The 20,274-nt window shown below is 38.1% G+C and overlaps 4 protein-coding genes and 2 non-coding genes across 7 annotated transcripts; 3 read left to right on the top strand and 3 right to left on the bottom strand.

The window, feature by feature from the left end:
• Positions 1–4,427: 4,427 nt before the first annotated feature.
• Positions 4,428–6,131, bottom strand: LOC115761409. The gene is made up of 6 exons (XM_030703169.1): positions 5,875–6,131; positions 5,319–5,426; positions 5,201–5,260; positions 5,096–5,128; positions 4,544–4,630; positions 4,428–4,491 (listed from the first exon to the last, which is right to left on the bottom strand). Exons 1-6 carry the CDS (start codon positions 6,109–6,111, stop codon positions 4,471–4,473), a joined length of 546 nt encoding a protein of 181 aa, XP_030559029.1. The 5' UTR covers positions 6,112–6,131; the 3' UTR covers positions 4,428–4,470.
• Positions 6,132–6,939: 808 nt separating this feature from the next.
• Positions 6,940–8,452, bottom strand: LOC115761350 (mucin-21). Its single transcript, XM_030703095.1, has 2 exons — positions 8,296–8,452; positions 6,940–8,229 (listed from the first exon to the last, which is right to left on the bottom strand). The coding sequence occupies exons 1-2, from the start codon at positions 8,389–8,391 to the stop codon at positions 7,015–7,017; spliced, it is 1,311 nt and encodes a 436-aa protein (XP_030558955.1). The 5' UTR covers positions 8,392–8,452; the 3' UTR covers positions 6,940–7,014.
• Positions 8,453–9,992: 1,540 nt separating this feature from the next.
• LOC115761472 (serine protease 7) lies at positions 9,993–20,097 on the top strand. Its single transcript, XM_030703238.1, has 4 exons — positions 9,993–10,406; positions 16,640–16,727; positions 17,635–18,271; positions 18,843–20,097. Exons 1-4 carry the CDS (start codon positions 9,993–9,995, stop codon positions 19,438–19,440), a joined length of 1,737 nt encoding a protein of 578 aa, XP_030559098.1. The 3' UTR covers positions 19,441–20,097.
• On the bottom strand, positions 11,191–11,823 carry LOC115761603. Of its 2 annotated transcripts, none has more exons than XM_030703406.1 (2): positions 11,732–11,823; positions 11,191–11,526 (listed from the first exon to the last, which is right to left on the bottom strand). In XM_030703406.1, exons 1-2 carry the CDS (start codon positions 11,762–11,764, stop codon positions 11,362–11,364), a joined length of 198 nt encoding a protein of 65 aa, XP_030559266.1. In that variant the 5' UTR covers positions 11,765–11,823; the 3' UTR covers positions 11,191–11,361. The 2 variants fall into 2 exon arrangements, with proteins under 2 accessions (XP_030559266.1, XP_030559264.1); XM_030703404.1 differs by having other exon boundaries at positions 11,582–11,786.
• On the top strand, positions 13,083–13,162 carry Trnal-uag. Its single transcript has one exon. It is a non-coding gene; the product is annotated as a tRNA-Leu (tRNA).
• Positions 13,588–13,667, top strand: Trnal-uag. The gene has a single exon. It is a non-coding gene; the product is annotated as a tRNA-Leu (tRNA).
• Positions 20,098–20,274: the final 177 nt, after the last annotated feature.

The following is a 20,274-nucleotide window of genomic DNA, read 5'->3' as shown; positions in this document are numbered from 1 at the left end:
ATCTTAACTAATTTTATGATTGGCAAAGAAGATCATTTCCCAAAAAAAAAATAATAACAATTAACCAAGAATGAGTTTCCAACAAATTTCACGCACGAACAATTTACCAAACAAAGGGAGCTTCTTTATACAATAAAAAAACAAAAAAAAAGGCCTAACTAATAAGTGTTTATGTGATTTAAGTTAAGAACTCTTGAGAACAGGCTATGAATTCATACATTTTAAATAGCTGTAATATATTGACATGTCATTTTCCAGTACTACATTTTTAGAACTCTGAGAAAACGCTGTATTTTTTATTTTGGTATTTTTTTGGTCGTATTTATTTGGATGTACAATGTAAATGGATTTTATTTTCCATTTATTCTGTGTCATGCTCTATCATCATTAAAACGTCCAAATCGCTTCCTTTGTAGCAACATTTTTCGGCAACAATTTGCTTATCTTGATTTTACATCAACAGCCGCAACAACAACAAGTTGACAGGCGGCTTGGTATGAAAATCACTTGAGCGTATTTCCTTTGCGCCCTGCGCTCCCCCCTTGTGTTCGGGTGTTTAATGTTTGGCTCTGTGCGGCTTTTCAGTTGTTTCTTTGCCCACACCCAACATTTTCACACTCACTTCATTTAATTTAATTTGTGCATATTTTTTCGGTTGTTCCAAAAAAAAAACTAAATAAAATAAAAGAGAAAAACCCGAAAAACTGATATGCGCCTAATGATGGCGACCCCTTCCTTGACACCTATTGTCGCGGTTGGCTCCCTGGTCCTTGGCGTGTGTATGTGTGTGTGTGTGTGACCAGGCATTAATTAATTTTAATGAAGCTGTTGTTGTTGTTGTGCGTGTTAAGTGTGGCTGCATACAGCAAGTTTTATTACGGGCCCGTTTTAAACTGACAGTTGACAGCTGAAATTTTGTGACGATTAATACTGCAGTTTCTCAGCGATGTGAATAGACGATTCGCGCCACAATTTGACAGACTCGGTTCGAGTCCAAGTGCTGGTCAAGTGCCCAAGTTCCAGGCAGTTGGACAAGTCGTGGTCTCTCGATAAGATAAGGCAACCTTTGACTTCTTTTTGAGCGCACGGGTGGGTGATGGAGGGGAGTTGCATTGAAGTGAGACGTAATCAATAAAAACCGGTTTTTAGTTCAACATGCGAAAAGCCGTCGTATTTCTTATGTATTCTCATTGCTTAAATTTCATTATAGGGATTTTCGCTGCTCGCTTTTATTTTTATTTATTTCCATTTTGTACATAAGGCAAGTGGTTTGGCAACCCTTTTGGCACACAAACACACTCGCAATTGCCCCTCAAACACAGTTACACATACGTGCACACTATTTATTGCATGCAACTTTTTGCTGCACTGCAATCACGTTGCTGTTGCATGATGCATGCTGCCATAAGGGTTAGTCAATTTATTAAAAAATATTTTTTTTAAATAACTTTTAGGCGTAGAAAAAAATGTTTATCAAGACTGATCGAGCCTTTCCCATTTTTTATATGAACAAATTTAAATCAAATGAAATGATTCCAAGTCCATCCGTTTTTTAGGTATCTATTAATGAAGTTTTAACAAATAAAAAAGATGTACTATAATATAAATTTTCACAAGATTGTAATCCAGTGACACATAAAGTATTTACATGTTTTGATATATATATTTTTTTGGAAAAACTTGAAAGTCATAAACATGATGATATAGATTCCAGGTCATGTCCAAAACTATATTTATCAGGAAAATCCGGTTAGGTTTGGCCAAGCTATGACAGATCAAAGATATAGAAGTCACATTTTTTTGGGGATTTAGAAAAGTTCAAAATTAAGGTAATTTTTAGTAGGGTTCTTAAAACAAAATTAGTTAATAAGAATGCCCTTTTTTTAATTATTATGATTTAAACCTTAAATGGTTGATTCTAAAATTTAAAAATATATATTAATAATCTCAAAAAAAATGGACAGTTTTAAAATAAAGAATTTAAAATTTTAGATGCAGAAAACATTTAAACGTAGAAACCATAAACGACTGCCAAAAACTGAAACAATAAATATATATACTATATATATTATTGCTTTCGCAAATAACTCAAATTTCTTTGATTAAATAAAATTGAAAATTTGTTTATGCAGAAAGCTAGACTCAAAATACTTACAGAATGAAAATAGGTTTAGTTTTTACACGGTTCGGCATTTTTTATGTTTAATAAAATAATTTTTTTCGGTAACTGAGTCACCCTAATAATTTTCCAACTCTATATTTAGCTGATCCCGCACACAGATGCAAATGGCAAGTAGATACGTATATGTACATACACGCATGCATACACACACACATATATAAATATGTAGTGATGTACATAGATATAACATCAATATTTATGCAATTCTCGATGTTCTCTTTGTCTCTACTTTTTCGCATTTATTTCTGAATTGGTTCTGCTGTTCTGTATAATGTTATTGTTTATTCCGCTTTGACTGCATTCTGTTGTCTGTTGTTGTTCTTCTTTTTTTTGCCTTGTTGTCCGCTGTCCGATTGTCTGCTGCTCCTTAGACCTTGACCACTAACATAGAAACGTCTGCTAACCGGTTTCCAACACTGTTTGCCACTTTTTATTTTGTCTGCCCTCCTGTGCGTTTGCTAGGCGAATAGTTGACCGACTCAATCTCGAAATGTACTTAATTTGTTCATTTAATAACACCCACAAAACGGGTTTCTCGTACTCGTAAAGTTAATGCCATATTAACAGGTCTACGGCTGTCAAGCCGACCAATAAATGGGCCTTAATCACGCCGACGCATGAACTTGTTGCTGCCCCAATGTCACACTTAATTATTTTATTTTTTCTGTAATGATCTATTATTTGAAATGCGTATGTATAAAAAACTCGTCATAATTTCTTGGTCACACGCACTGTCAAGTCGTGCCTAGTAGCTGCGTTGGGTTGTGCATTTTAATTGTTATCAAATTATATATATGTAAATAGTCCATAAATATCAGACTCTGACTTGTGTGAGGGCGTGCACACAAAAGGGTTTGCTTGGGCTGCCGAAATTAATTAACAAAATGTTTGTTAAAATTGTACATAATTATAGTTTTGTGACGTGCACGACTTTTGGAACATCGTGCATTTGGTGGACGTAAATGCCCATTTTTCCTGTTGCCAAAACAAATGAAATTTGCCGCTCAATAAAGCGATTTAATAACAGCAACAGCCACCGACAAAAGGCAGTCGCACACTTATGCACAAAAGTATGTGTATTCATGCAGCGTGTATGTATGTCTTCCGCTTGTCGTCTTTAGTCTCTATAGACGACTCACCCCTTCAAATGACCCAATTTCCGAAGCAGGAGCATCCGAAAGCACCGACAGCTGAGCAACTGTCAAAAGCAAAGCCCTGCAAACTGCTTCGTAGTAATAAAATTATTAAAAAAAAGACATGTGTATAGCGAAGATCGGGCAAAGATCATGGCGCTGCTTTTAATACTCTTGCAAACGGCATAACTAATTTATCGTCTGCCTAGAAGTAGCTATCTTCAAACTTATAAAGTTTATATACACCCGATAATAAAGACAAGCTAAGTGTGTTCTCTAAAGTTGTACCGAATATGATCATATATAATTCTTACATAGCGTTTTCTTTCTTAACCACTTTTAACTATATTAGGAAGAATTTGTTTTTATCGAATGCGTTCCCCAAATATTGAGAAAAATTGGCATAATGTTTGCCTCTTACAATATCCTATATGCAGCTGCCAGTCTAAAATTATATTCTCTACAAAATGAACTACTATGTCATATATGCAGCTGCTTTAATAAAAGGTCCTGCTCTACATATATGTATACACTATATACTGTATATTCTGCTGTTATACTGTATATACTAAGTTTGATCAAATCAAAAACCAATTCGATTAATATCTTATATATCTTAGAAAATGTGTTTAAAACTGTTTTTTCAGACCATATTCGGTATTAATTGGATGCTTGCCATACTGGGGCTAACCGTCAGCATACTTAGCACGAAGCTTAAGTGAATATTTTATAACTCTGGCATTAAAACTTCGACATTTTTGCTTGGTAGTGTAGTTATGTGTCGGCTTGGTTTTACCTTTAGGATGCTTATATGGTGCTGGCGCTGGCGATGCTGGTGGTGCTGGTGGTTTTCGGGTAATTTGATCCCCTAATGTTGCAGGGAATCACGTGTTTCAATTTTGATTCACGTATCATTTGACCCCTTTCCATGCTACAAGTAGATCAAGCAACAACAACAACACGAACTGGCAACAACATCTGGAACTCGAACGTATATTTATTGACCTTGTTTACAGTTCTTAGATTTCAAAACAACAGGCACAACATGCTTTTCACTAATTGATGTTAAAGTTGCTGATAAACTCGCTTAATTCAAATTAAAAACTGATTGAATATGTACATATATCCGTAAATATAGATTTATTAAAAGTGCATTTATAGATTGGTGAGGGCATTCTGTAATGGTTCGAATTAGTAAAATTTCGATTGAAATTCGAGTCAAACCTACGGCCAGATCTCCCAAAGCAGCATTCAATTTCTTTACATATGGAGCAGCTGCCTGGGCAGCAGATGCGATAGTCTTGGCGCTGACACCCTAAAAATTAGCAAGAAATTAGAAAAGTATAATATGAAGAAGCAAAAGGTACTCTTGTCGAGAGTGCCCGACTAGGGGATACCCTGAATCTTCTTGGTGGCGGTAGCTATAAAATGAAAGATACTTGACCTGTATATTCTATTTTGGGAAGCAAAAAAACATCATTTTAATATCGATTCTTTTTGATTGCGTAAAAACCGGAAAAGTTATCGATTATCGGAAGAAGAAGGAGCTAAGGTCGACTAAGGTCTGTAGCTCTAGTAGGCTCTGAGATTAGCGGACGGACGAACGGACAAACAGACGAGCATTGCTTGATCGACTCGGCTATTAATTCTAACCAAGAATATAAATACTTAGCATACATTTACATACATTTGCACAAAACCATTAAATCCTTTTTATCAATATTTAATGGGTTCAGGATAGAATAACATGCTTTTAGTTGAAAACAAGGCAAATACTTACGCCCATCTCACCAATAACTGTAGCACCAGAGGACTTTGGAATAGTTAAAAATGTATTTCAAATGTTATTTTAAGATAAAGGTTTAGTTTAATTCAAGTTACTTACTGAAACACTGCGAGACTTGGGCGCTGCCTGAATTTCCACGCTGAGCCTGGTAATGGTGTTCTATTGATTGAGAAAGGTTTAGTGGACCTCTTGTAAGTCTTAACTATTTGCGACTTACTGCCAAATGCCCGAGAGTATCGCCCATATCACCCATAAGACTGCCAATAAGATTTTTCGGCTGTGGCTGAACATAATCTCTCTGAACTCTGAAACTGGCCAGGGCATTCTAGCAAAAATTGTTATTAGAATAAAGAAATAAAAGTTACTTTCGGGCAAACATAAAAAAATTTTTCAATGAGTTGTAACCGATTCATCCTCTATAGGAATAATCCATAAGATTAGTATTCTTATCCGGTGCTCAAAAAGACTTTACTCATACGTGACCCAAATAGTAATTCTCTTAATTATTGGGTTTAATGAAGCTGTCTTAAAAAAAATAAAAATAGATATATATTAAGACTCTCCTTTTAAGTGATGCTGCCTATGGCTGCTATATGATATAGTAGCTCGATCTGTTCGATTCCGAAATCAAGATAGCTTTAAGCTGAGAGACTGGCTTGCATATAAAAAACAAAGAAAAGGACTCAACTCTTGATCAGTTAAGAGAAATATATAGTTTACGGTATTGGAAATATCTTTCTCTATGTATCCCTCTGCAAGGGGCCTATACTTACGGCTAGATCACCCAAGCCATTAGCCATATCACTTAGCAGGTTTTGAGTAGCGGCCTCCGCATACTCTGCATCTGGCTGGGCAGCATCTAGCTGATTCTCCAGATGATGGATTGTTTTCTCGCCGGCGACTGACACCTGGGAGACGTCGCTCATGAGGTCACCAAAGGTCATGGTGCCAGCTTGGACTTGTTGAGCCACCAAAAGGCTGGCCAAGAGTGCAACAATTATGACTTGCATTCTGATTGTTGGTTTTCACTTGTTTACTATTTGACTTTTAGCGCGAACCACTTTATTTATATAGCAACAGGCAATGGATCTTATCTATATGAAGCCAAAATCAAAGACGCAGTAAAAATTACTGTAACTCCCCTGGTTACGCTCAAGTGGCCAATAACTCATGTCGGAATCGGCGGTATGCACTGATTGATGTCCAAAATTGTTATCAGACGGCGCTAAATTGCATTTGGTCTATGGTTTTTGTTTTCAATATTGAATAATAATTTAATATTTTTATGTAACTAGAACTTCGCAGGCAGGTGCATTCGACTGCGCAATACTCTGTTAATCGTGTAAAAACAGCTCAGGACAACTGGAGAAGAGTCTTTGTTATGGCATAAGGGGCTCTAAAATTATAATCCCGTCAGGTCATATTGGGAGTGACTCTATCTTTAGGTAAGGCCTTCAGTTAATTAGTTCATATATTTAGTGTCTCTTAATCAACAACTGTGGAAGATATAGACTTTGGACTGGAGGATATAGAAGATATACCCCTAATATTTTACCCGCAACATTTATACACTAGTCTACATATTGATCAGTATATGTATTTAAAGTCCCAAGTCTTAATAGAAGGACAGAAAGACAAACCTTGCACAAAATGAATATAATCTTTTTTAACGTGTGAACAGAGTATAGGAACCAATCGGGCTTTCTTTTGTTTCCAGTAATTTCGCGTGCCCGAAATTCTAATCGACCCACAAAATGAACATTGTCCCTATTACAAATCGGTTGCATTTGGTGCCCAGTTAAATAATAAAAAATTAATCAATTAAGTGCTCGCAATAATAGTTTTATTTTCAATTATGAGGATACGCGTTAATATGTGTGTAGTACAGTGTTTACAATTGATATAGAAGTCCACTAAAATAAGTGGGCAATTCCATTGACCACACTGTTGGCAACATTTAGAGCGCCATCAGCCACGCCCTCAGCCACATGTGTGGCATCGCCTACAATGCTAACAGCAGCACCCGCGGCATCTGAGGCGATGTTGGTAACAGCGTTGGCAGCATCGGAAGCAACATTATTTCCTACATTGGAAGCTGAATTTGCTCCATTATTAGCGGTATTGGAAGCATCGGATGCTACGTTATGAGCTGCACTGGCAGCATCAGATGCTACGTTATGAGCAGCATTGGTAGCAGAGCTTGCCACGCTGTTGGCAGCATTGGAAGCCGCACTTGCCACATTGTGAGCAGCATTGGAAGCGGAGCTTGCAACGTTGTTAGCTGCACTGGAAGCAGAATTTGCAACGCTGTTAGCAGCATTGGATGCAGAACTTGCAACGTTATGAGCAGCATTGGAAGCAGAATTGGCAACGTTTTGAGCTGCACCGGTAGCATCGGATGCTACGTTATGTGCTGCACTGGAAGCATCAGATGCCACGTTATGAGCAGCATTAGTAGCAGAGCTTGCCACGCTGTTAGCAGCATTGGAAGCGGCACTTGCCACGTTGTCAGCACCATTGGAAGCAGAGCTTGCAACGCTATTAGCTGCACTGGAAGCAGAATTTGCCACGTTGTTAGCAGCATTGGATGCAGAACTTGCCACGTTATGTGCTGCACTGGAAGCATCAGATGCCACGTTATGAGCAGCATTGGTAGCAGAGTTTGCCACGCTGTTAGCGGCATTGGAAGCAGAATTGGCAACGCTCTGAGCCGCACTGGAAGCATCGGATGCTACATCGTGTGCAGCATTAGAAGCTGAACTTGCAATCTTAGAGGCCGAATTCGCCACGCTGTGAGCCACATTGGAAGCATCAGAGGTTACATTATGCGCCAGATTGGAGGCATCAGAGGCTACATTATGTGCCACATTGGATGCATCGGAACCAATTGTGCCACCTACATTGCCAACTGAGTTGCCGAGATTGTTGGCGGACTGGCCAACATCATTGCCAAACTGCGAGGCTGCCTGGCCCAATGCGTTTCCGAAATTGGAGGCGTCTTGTCCAACCGCAGTGCTGTTCAGATTGCTTGCAGCTTGGCCCACATCATTGCCGAACTGTGAGGCCGCCTGGCCCACGGCATTGCCAAAGTTTGAGGCTTCCTGTCCAATCTGATTGCCAAAATTGCCCTAGAAATGAGATCACATGGCACTTTACACTCCGTTTAGTTAGTATATATGGCATACGTCACATACAAAGGCTTGGCCGAGTTCGCCCAGCACAGACCTGGCGCTCACATCCTGCAGACCCAACAGAGCCAGCGCCAGCGTAAGGGCTACGATAAATTTCATTCCAAGACTGTCAGTATGATTTTTATAATTTTTTGTACACAATTTATAATTGCAATTAATGATATTTGCGAGTTGCCAGTCACATTTATAGGCAACTGAAACTCGATAAATTGCGATATGCTTATCGCTTAACACTGTCTGCCAACTTATCTACGAAATTTTTGTATACCACCATATTTAAATGTTGCCTGGTGTTTATCTAGAGCAAGACGTATGGTCGACCCATTGAATAAAAATTTTCTAATCATAATTTGCTTGCATGTTCCCATTAATTACCAAAAATGTCATATAATCAAATATATATATATTTATGGTTATTTGAAAGATGTACATAATATAAAAAATTCCCCATTAGCCGTGTATTAACCAAGAAATGCAAATAGTCGGGGAAAATTTTTATCGAGCTTACCTTAAAATAGACTAAGTAGAATATATATGTATATACTGGTATTTTGTGTGTCATCAATTTTGGGACATATTTGGATTCATAGACTCTTTGATGACGATTGTTATTGTAAAAATGAATATCTCATAAACGGAATAGAATACTGGAGGTTGACTAAAAAATACCCAATACGCAGTAGCGAGCATATCAACTTTGGCGTCTACTTTAACAACTAAGAGTAGCAGCACTATTAACTGTATGTTACAGATTGTGGCTTAGCTTTTGATTAACTCTATTATGTCAAATGGCACCTATTTTTTATTAAACTTCAAATCGAGTGCCAAGTGACAGTTTCTGCTTACATATGTTTGCCAAATTCTTAAATTGTCTGAGGCATGATGAATGAACAATCCATTTCTGAATCAAATTAAAGTTAATGTTTGTTTCCTGCACATTGATCACTCGAAAATAGGGGTATTGTATTCGTAATATGTATGCAAGACACCATGTTTGGAGTGGTTTTATACTATGCTAAATGTCATAATATAAGACAATATGTTGGGGTTGGCTATAGTATTGGTTATAGTATTCAAGTGCAGTCAAGGGGGTTTTAACTAGCCTATCCTCAAGCTTTTGTTTCAGTTTATGTTTATAGATATACATTTAATCCTTATGAATGAAATTATACTTTCATACAGTTACCCCATAGATATAAGTATCCAAAAAACTGTGTCTTTTATGATCATATTGAAAACAGAAAAAAATTATGATCATATTATTATAAAGCTCTTAAGTCTCAAATATTTATAAAGAAAATATACATATTCTATGTTCTTAAGCAATATTTTAAGTTATATTGACCTGAATCATAGACGCAAGTCAAAGGCAAATAAACACAAACTGACTTTAATATGCGCGCTGGGCAAAGTCCGCTTCAAGTGCATGGCACATATTATTTATTTGGCAGACTTATTTAGATAATTTTTTTGATTTATCTATATATATATTTTTTATATTTTATTTTCATTATGTTTATGCAATATCCGGCAGTAGCTCGAAGTGTTTTGTCTTTAACTTAAGTTCAGTTTACATACGGATTCGATCATTTATTATGCCAGCCATATCGCGATTTATACCAATATCAATTTCCATATAAATACGAGTGAACATTTTCGAGTTTCCATCAGTCGATAAAGTCGCATAAAGTAAAAGTATCATGAAGTTCCTAGTGCTCCTGTTCTTAGTGGTGGCCATGGCCGGCCAACAAGTGTCCGCCGCCGGCTCCGTTGTCTCAGCTATTGACAATGATGCCAATAGCATTGCCCAGGCCGCTGCCAGTGCGGGTGAGAGTATTCTCTCGGACGGTGCCACCTTTGGCAAGGACGTGGCCAGTGTGGGTGAGGGCATTTTCTCGGACGGTGCCACCTTTGGCAAGAACGTGGCCAAATCCGCGTCCAAATTGGGCAAGGGCATTCTCTCGGACGGTGCTACCTTTGGCAAGGACGTGGCCGGCGCTGCTGTCAAGGCTGCCGATTCTTCTGCCGCTCAGAGTATTCTCTCGGACGGTGCCACCTTTGGAAAAAATGTGGCCAGTGCAGCTGTCCAAGCCGCCGATAATATTGCCAACTTGTTCTAAAGTACTAAAGTAGTGCTGTCTAAAGGACAAGAACGAGTTCAGGAAACTTCTTAAAGTTTTTAAATAAAACAAAATTATTTTGCATAATTCATTAAATTTTATTTTATATTCCTCCATAAATGATGCATTTTATTTTTAAATATTTTTAATTGCATTTTAAATTTCTTATTTTTTTTTAATATTCTTGTTATTTGATACTTAATTAGTTTTTGCTTGTGTGATAATTAATTTATTTTATTTTTAGCACTTAGTGCTTAAATATTTTCGCCCTTAAGTGGAAAATGCTTGTAAGGATTTCCATTTCTTCTGGCCAAATGTTTTGGCTGCTGCCGCTCCTTTGGCTTGTGATGGTTTTGAATGTCGAGGTTTATGAAGTATTGGGGATTCTTTCGTTTCTTGATATGGTTAACATAGTGCTTGGCGTTGGGCTGAGGCTTTGAGTAGGCTATGCGCATGATAACATTGTCGGCTGGTTGAATCTTAAATGCATTCTTTGGGCGGTTGTTGGTCACAAAATTCTCAAAGTTGGTCTGTATACAAATTGAAATAAAATAATATTTCCGAAAATATTTTTGCTTATATTAATACTATTTTTGCCTTACAAATTTGTTTCGCATATTTTCCTCCATTGACTTTGGGGCATGTGCTTCTGTTAAGTCTTTAAGCCCCATTAATAGAACCAAATAAATAGCTTGAAGCATTGTTTGGCTATTGAGAAGTTGCTTTTTACAATTTTCTAAAATGTTTTCTATTTTCGTCTAACCAGAAAATCCATTTCTTTCGGTTAATATTAATTGGTTTCGCTTTAATTATGGTTAATTTATTATTATATCGATTTGTTTTTTTATTTCAATAGTTTATGAGTTTCCACTGTGAATGTTTCTTGGATGCGATGCATACCTCACCCTACTTTACTTTAGTTAAGTTATGTTGTTTCTTTTTCATCATTTTACTGCTTTTTTGGAGCTTTCACATTATTGAATTGAAACTTGTACTTCTTGTTTTTATTTTTCCGTGTGAAATCAAAGTACATGGAATAGGTCTGTCCATTAGCTACATGTATCTCCCGGTTGTTATCGTTGGCCTCTTTGCTTACAGCTGCACCAAAATTTGACTGAAATACAAAAATTGTATCATTTAAAAATGACAAAGTGCTGGGCGGAGCGTACAAATTCTTTTAATATTAGCTCGCTTTCCGCCACGCTGATGTTATGCCGCGGGCTTTCCAAATCTCTTGCCATATGCTCCATTACGAACTCTAGGCGACCCATCTTATAAGCCTGAGCTGCTGGCTGATCGATAAGAATGAGATATATTACCAATATAATTTGAACCGATTTTGCAGATGACATTTTCTCAGCTGGCAGATCGCAAGCTGTCTGGGTCCAAAAAAGTCTTGATGTGAAATGTTAGTTTAACGCTTTTCACGGACCATTTGCAACGCTTGCGTCAACTTCAAACTCAATTTGAGGCACAGAAATGTGTCAAATGTGTTGAATGTGAATGAGCGTGGTGGGTATGACTGTGTGGCAAAGTCAAGACGAGAGGCCCTAACCCCCGTGGTGACCGGGTTATGGACCGTTTAAGTCGCAAACGTTGTGCATTTATTGTGATTTTTATGCAGCTCGCCAGCGTTTTAATAGATTTTTGCATAAAACGCTTCCCAGGGTTACCGTTACTCACTTGCCTAATGTAAACAAGTTATAAAACGCTCGTAAATCGCGACAAAAAAATGTACGAAACTATAACGTCATAAAAATGCTATAAAATATGCTACCGTCTAAAGAAAGGGCAACCTTTTTTTAATGCCATTTGCGAATTTGCGAAATGCACAAATCGTAAAACAACAACAAAAACAACGGGGTGTGCGGCCAGAACTTGTCGAACCCAAAGGGCGTAGAGCTGTTGAAGGTGTAAGCGTTTGCATCTGTATCTTAGCCTAACATGGCCCCTGCCCTGACCCCTGCCCCTGTGCCCTGTGCCCTGCTCATTATCTCAAAATCAAAATGCGTTTGTCAATGAATTAGAATAGCACTGATGTTGATGTTGTGTCGTAAAACGTTTTGGCATTATTATTGTTTGGGCTTATAGTTTTTTTTTTACCAAGATATTCTCAGGATTGCTTAACTAACTGTGCTTATCGTGAAGATACTAGCTTTAGATAGAATGGACATAGTAGTAAATAATTTGGTCCTTACCTTAACAGTAATACAATATTACAACAACAACAACAACAATTACAACAACCTTTAACCTTAAATATTTAATAAGCTGGCTTGAGGTCCGGGGCTTAATTTACTAAAGCCAAAAACGAAAACAATTTTGTTTTAATATATTTCTTATCCGATTTATTTAATTGATTAAGGTATCAATGCTTTTATTTTTTAATTAAATCATAAGTATTAATATTATATTTTAATTTTTTATTTGTTTATATTATTATTTTAATATTTAATTGCCGCTGCTAGCGTATTATGTACAAACGTATTGTCGGTATTAACAAAATCAAATGCCATATGCTACTACTTTTCAATGTTGTCTACTACTTTTTTCACATGTACTTCAGCAACACTCGTGAAAATCATCCCCAAAACTAGACCAGTATTTTTATACTGTACGACGGTACTGTGCTGTGCCTTCAAGTAGCACATTTGACATTTGGTGGAACAAGGCAGCGTGGCCGAGCGGTCTAAGGCGCTGGTTTTAGGCACCAGTCCGAAAGGGCGTGGGTTCGAATCCCACCGCTGTCAAGAGGCTTTTTTTTAAATTTGCATACTTTTTTCATGCACAAATATTTGTTTCTAATATTTATATGTATATTATATGTTAATTGGAATCAACTTTATATGAACACTCGTGTGTTTAAAGTTATAATAAATCACACATTGTTCACAACGAATTTAAAAAAATTTTCGTTTTAAATTTAAATTTCTAGATTCTATTGGAAATTATAATCTATATAAAAAAATATTTACGTTCAACATAACAAAATACAAATTGGCTAGCTTTAGGAATTATTTAAATGTAGGTAAGCGTACGTAAGGGTTAATATAATACCGCGATAATAATATAAGCAATTATAAATAGATTAGGGTTTTATACTACTTAGAACATTCTATTAGCGAAAAAAAGGTCGTGTAAAAGTTGTATGTCTGAAATTGGGGAGGCGTCATATGGCAGCGTGGCCGAGCGGTCTAAGGCGCTGGTTTTAGGCACCAGTCCGAAAGGGCGTGGGTTCGAATCCCACCGCTGTCAGGTTGAGATTTCTTTTCCTTTTTTTCTTGGTGGTGGCAAGCACTACGATTATTGCGCGCTTAATTAGGTCTTCCCCTGCACATTTTCCGGCACAGCCGTTTATCTGGCGTTGACATTTCCCGCGTGCGCTTACTTAACTCTATTTTAACCCTTTCTGCCGTAACATGTTGATCTTGTTAGTAACCCGCCGTGGTCGGTCCAATTTGAAAACGAAATAAAAGGGAAAACGACAGGAAATTAAAGGGTTTTGCGGTTCCATGCAACTGTCCTCGCTGCGGGGCGAATAAATGAATCAAATGTTAAGCAATACAACTTATCTTATGTTTTATTGCTTTGTTTCTAAGCTAATTGGCAGCGCGGACGGCGCTGATTTTCTTTAGACCCATATCTTACAGTTTGAGTTGTAAGCCCTCAAAACTTATTTCGGTTTGCTTGAGAAAGAACATTTAAGTCCAATTTTAAGAAGAAAAAAAAACGTTTCCCTTTCTTTAATCGCAGAGTTCTTAGGAATTACATCCAAAGTTACACTTGCATTTGCTAAGATAGCTCTACGTAATTGGCTAACGATGTTTTCCAAATAATTTCGAAGTCGGCTAAACAGCAATGAAGCCTAAAATTTTTATTGACATATATATAGCTTTATTAGTCACTAACATTTTCTACTCACCTCCAAGTGCAATTTTATTTATAGTCGTCGAGACCTCGTATATGAGTCAAACTTTGATATAGTTGCATTTCAGACTAAAATATGATTAAGAAATATTAGAACGTCAATCCGGATTGGAATGATGATCCGGATGACTGTAACATGTTTGATTTAATCAATGTATTAATGAAATCTGGAAAAGTTATTTTATATATCTCTATACATAAAACTGTTTGTCCTGATCGACTGACTGATTAGTGATCAACGCGTAGCCCAAACCGTAAGAGCTAGGAAGCTGAAATTTTCACTGTAGTTACCTTATGGGATGAAGATGCACGTTAAGACGGCGTTTTGAGAAATTCCACCCGCAAGTGTGAAAAAATCGCAAAAAGTTTTGTATTAAACTTTTTGTTTACCATCCGATTGTCTGCAAAAACATTTTCAAAGATCGTTGTCATAATTCATCGGTTGGGTATTTCGCACATTTTGGAAAATCCATCCCTCCTTGGTGGAAATGGAAGTCAAAGATTTGATGGGTGACGTTTCGCGCTGAAATTCATATCCCAGGATCTATATGAAAAATCATTAGATACATGTTCACAATTTTCGCAAAATCAAAGCTCCCTCGGTGGAAAGTGCGATTCAAAGATTTTTATGATGAAGTTATAAGTTTTGTCCGATAAGCTTCAAACTTAGTTTCTAAGATCTACATATGAACTTAATGAGTACGTACGATTGGGGAAATTCCACCCGCAACCGTGGTACAGTGGCGGAAAGTTTGTATGAAAGTTTGCATGTTTACCGTTCGATCAGCGTCAAAATAATTTTTAAAGCTTTTTGAGAAAATTTATTTTATTCGTGCTACGGAAAGACTGGAAATATTATATATAATGCAATGTTTGAAAAATACCATTTTTTTATAGCAAAATACTTTAGGAATTATATTAGGCCGGCTTGTCTTAAAAAATGCACAAAATAATAACATATTTCAATTGATTCGACAAGTTACTTTGCTTTTAGCCACAAAAGAAAAGGAATTCCCCTAAAATAATGGCTGGCCTGCCACACGAATTTTATATTTATTTTGTTTATTATTAACTTATTTATTATTTTAGATCATTTTATAGTTCCTAAACTTGAGACTTTTAATCTTCTTTTATTGTAACCTTTTATATATTGTAAACATTATATTCATGATTAAATGAATAACTAGTGAATTAAACAAAGCTATGAAGTCAAGAAATTCGGTAAATTTCATTTATTTAAATATGTAAATGAAAAATTTCCTTTTTACACGGGTTTTTCATATTATGTGTATGTATATGTACATTTGTGATTTATGATATGGGAATAATATATGGGGACGGTATGTATTTATTTGCATGTTAAGATGAGCTTAAGCGTGCTTGATTTTTGTTATTCGTATTTCCCTGCAATTGCCTTTGGATGTTGACTCAGTTGATAGGTTGTAATGGAATTTTTTTCCGTGCCATGTCAAATACGCATTAGGAACTTGTTACAAGCTCGAGATGTGTTAGGATATTCCACCTGTTAAAAAAACGTAAGCAGCCGTGTGAATCCCCATTGCAAAAAGTCAAATCGAAGCCCTGATTACAGATAACTTTTAACATTTGAACTTTTCGTAGCTTAAATTGTATTCGCATGACAAAAATGGCAAATCTGTAAAAAATGATTTGTTTGAGAACTTCCTAAATTGCAACCAGATGAGTAAACGAAACGGGGCAATTTAGAATCAATTGACCGGAAATTTGTCAGTCATAATTATGACGTCGCTTGCGGATTTCATTGACACGAGCTGCGCTCTCATCAGGTTCATTGTACTCGCTGTCAAATTGAAAGATATTTTTCCCCGAGCATAGACGCATTTTGGTATTTTCGGTGTCACCCAGTGACATGTATTTGCATGCGTATTATGTGTGGTATATATGTATTTTTCTTCAGCAAATTTTGTTGATATTTCCAGGGCCAATTAACTAATAGTAAAGCGTTTTGACCACAAGTCCAGCGCACTTTGGCCAACAAACGCGGCTCATTTGATTCCAGCTGCTGATTAAGCCGTAAACGATGCTCCGCATGTTTTCGATTTTCTGAACACCGGTTCTCAGACTCAGCCTCAGACTCGGACAGTTACTCGGCTTGTTCTTGTTTTAACTCTCAGCTAACCCGATCGCTTCGAACTGCGGCTATAAAAGCTTTGCCTTGCCAGCCAGCAGCGCACAGTTTAATTTCGTATGCTAAACGCGTCTAGTTCCGGCAGCTAATATATAAAATACAGATATATATTATAGTCAAATTTTAATAATTTTATCTAGTGCGTAAACTATTTAATGAAAAAATGAATTTTATTTTCTTATTGCTGTGCATTTTGGCTGTGGAATATACAAACGCGCGTTGTAAGTGAGAAATTCAAGCCAAAAATTCCCTGGCACTAATTAAAAAGTGTTTTGTTAAAGAAAAAACCCCAAGAATTGGGCGCATTTTTAAAATGCCGAATAAAATATTAATTAAAAACTAATAAACAAAAAACCAGCACGTGCCAAGTTCAATGCAACTTTCACTAATTAATCGTTCCGCGTTGCTGTGAATATTAAGGATTAATCATAACGATTAAGAAAATAAAAAAAATATCTGTAAAGAATCACTCGCCAAATATTCAATACTCTTGTACACAAATGGCTGACGTTTTTTTTACACAAATTGATGCAATAAGTGAAGCTCGAAATTCATCAGTTTGATAAAGACATCTTAAAAAAAATTCAACAAGGTTTTCCTATAGAGCTATGTGATATAGTTATCCAAAGTTCTTAAGATTTTGTGCATATCTCAGAAACATTGTGACACAAGCTCAAAAGTTTCTTAACAAGAACTTAAATTTTGGGACATCGATTACAGATATATGAGATACTAGTACGATGTTGAGAAGCTTTGGTTGAAGATATATTATATACTAGTTCGTTGTCAATAAGATTTGGCTCATGTGTAAAAAGCATGGTAAAACTGATAAATGTCAAAATATTTGGCAAAAAAAAGATTTTCATGCATTGATAAATATTGACCTATTGTTCCTATGTCAGCTTAATAATATAGTGATCCGAATACGGCAATTCTCATAGTTTATGAGATCATTTCCATCTGTGCGTCACACAATTCATGAGCAAATAACAATAACCACTGCTAGGGTATGCACAAATTGTAGGGCAAACGCTGGAATGTCGCTGGCTTGGTGGCCTGACCGCGTGTGTTCTGGCCGGTACTTCCCCCAAAACCAGATTTCTGATTGTCGCTCTTTTCCCTTTGCAGATGCGCGTTGCATTAATCCCAACCAGCGTGCCGGCCTGTGTGTGCAGATAAATGAGTGCCAGACATTGTATTCGGTGCTGCAGCAAGCGAACCTGTCGCCGACAGAGAAGCAGTTCATCAAGGCCTCCAGTTGTGGTGTGGGCCAAGACAATCGTCCTTTTGTCTGCTGCACCCGGGACACGGGCTATACGCGCAGTCGTCGTGTGACTCCCAACTTTGGGGATTATGCGGACTTCAGTGACCTCAGCGAGGGCTACGATTTTGACTGGAATCGTGCACCCAATACGCCGAGCACTGTGCTCTTTCCCAGCGCAGATCGCCGACCCTGGAGCTTTGGCTTTGATGAGCAGACAGCAGACAGCAGCCGGCTGCAGGGTCAGGGCCAGCCCCAACAGGTAGACGGTGCCAGCCCGCTGCCACAGCCGCCCACCTGCGGCGGCGTGACCATAGACAATAAAATATATGGCGGCGAGGATGCTGACCTAAACGAATTCCCCTGGATGGTGCTGCTGGAGTACAGACGCCTGGCCGGCACCGGACTCTCGACTAGTTGTGCAGGCACGCTTATCAACCAGCGCTATGTTCTAACAGCTGCCCATTGCCTGGTCGGGCGCATTGTGCGCGAAATTGGACCACTGTGAGTAGAGCAGCCCAGAGAACTGGTTCACTAATTCCTAGTAGTAGTATAACGAAAGTCCGGACGCTTAATCACGCTAACAATTTCACGCATTTCTGCGAATTGAGCAACGCTTTCCAGCAACTAATTATGGGCGAGGAGTCCCCGCAGCTCAGCTAAACACCTTGTATATGTATTTTTTTTTTACTTTGCGAGTGGGTCTCCTATTGTTGTTTTTGCTTGACTTTGCGTTTGTTATTGTATTTTTTTTCTAACTTAAAGAATATTAATTAAGTTGGCCAAACCAGATTCAAAGCGTTTAGCTGCTGCTTGTTAACGTGATTCATTCAATGTTGCGCCGGGTGGGCTGCCTGTTTGGGTTGGGGGTCTGGGGTTCTGGGGCATGGGACGGGTTCAAAGTGGATAACAATTCGTTGTGCTCTTAATTTACTCGACCGGTTGCTTTTTGGGTGTTTAGCGGCTGGCACGTTCGCACTTTTAAAATTCAATTAGCTATATCTGATTTCCTGCTAAGCAAGCGCCCCATGCTTTAACTCAATTTTCATATTGTTTTATTATTATATTTGTTTAGTGCCTCCGCGCGTTTGGGCGAACACGATACGCGCAGTGCAGTGGACTGTCCCGCCGGCGGCGGGGGACCCTGTGCGCAGGCAGCGCAGCGCTTGGGCATTGAGGAGATGCGCGTACACGAGCTCTACAAGGAGAAGACGCCCAATCAGGCACATGACATAGGCCTGGTCCGTCTGGAGCGCAATGTGCGCTACTCGAACAGTATTCAGCCCGTCTGTCTGCCCTCGGTGGTGGCGCCAGAAGCAAAACGTGCTGGACAACAGTATACGGTGGTCGGCTTTGGCCGTACACTGCAGACCGCGCGCAGTCCCGTCAAACAGAAGCTATCGGTGGGCTTCGTGGAGCCGGCGCAGTGCAAGCGCAAGTTCGCCGAGCGCAAGATCAGCATAATGCCGACTCAGATGTGTGCGGGCGGCAAATATGCGCAGGATAGCTGCGACGGTGACTCCGGCGGACCGCTGATGCGTTTCCGCGACAATGCCTGGGTGCTGGAGGGGATTGTGTCCTTTGGCTACAAGTGCGGCCTCAAGGACTGGCCTGGTGTTTACACAAGCGTCGCCGCCTACGACATTTGGATAAAGCAGAATGTGAGAGCCTAAGCGCAGCTCTTTAGCCTAGCTTTAAACTGAAGCTCGAATTGTGATCTTGCCTACATACTCGTTTATATGAATATCAATAACATATTAATTTAACAACTAGACATAGGTGTTAGCCAATAAATATATAAATAATATATGTATTTTAGAGACAATGCACACAAAGTGAATGAACTGCCTTTTGAAAAACCTTTGGATTTTCCAAAACAATCGCCAGCCATTGACATTGCCACCGCGCTTTAATTGGCCACCGCATAAACATAAGCCACAAGAAAACTTCCGGTAACAACTGGCCACGACAACAGCAGCCGCTGCCTGTCCCACCTGGTCTGTAGGTCTGTTGTTCTTGGACTTTGGCCAAAGCTTTGCGGTTGCGTCTCGTTTCCATGCTAAATATTGCCTATGAATATGTCGCTTGGTAGTTAAATCATGACAGTTGTCACTTTATTTCATCACACACATATTGCAATTCTTTCCATTGTTGTAATACGAGTAATCTTATCCTATCTGTAGTCTGTAATTCAAGCAAGACAACTCCTGTTAACTTAGATTTCACAGCTTGACAGTTTACTCCAGGCGAGGATGCCGCATTCCAATCTCAGGCTAGTTATTATTGGAGCGATTTCTCAAAAGGGAGTCTTAGGAGTAGTCTAGGGCAATTACATAGTAGGGTTAATCGGTTATTCTACTCAAAAATTAATAGAAATAAAAATGATAGCTTTTTAGGTTTTTGTTATAAATGTTTATATCCTGCACAAAACTTAATTATAATCGAAAATAATTACTTTTTATATCTTATTATAATGAATTTGTTTAATAGTAATTATAATGAACAAT

This window comes from Drosophila novamexicana, unplaced genomic scaffold, assembly GCF_003285875.2.
Source record: "Drosophila novamexicana strain 15010-1031.04,08,12 unplaced genomic scaffold, DnovRS2.1 tig00000485-arrow-pilon, whole genome shotgun sequence".
Lineage (NCBI taxonomy): Eukaryota > Metazoa > Arthropoda > Insecta > Diptera > Drosophilidae > Drosophila > Drosophila novamexicana.
This window is presented reverse-complemented; position numbering and strand designations above follow the sequence as displayed.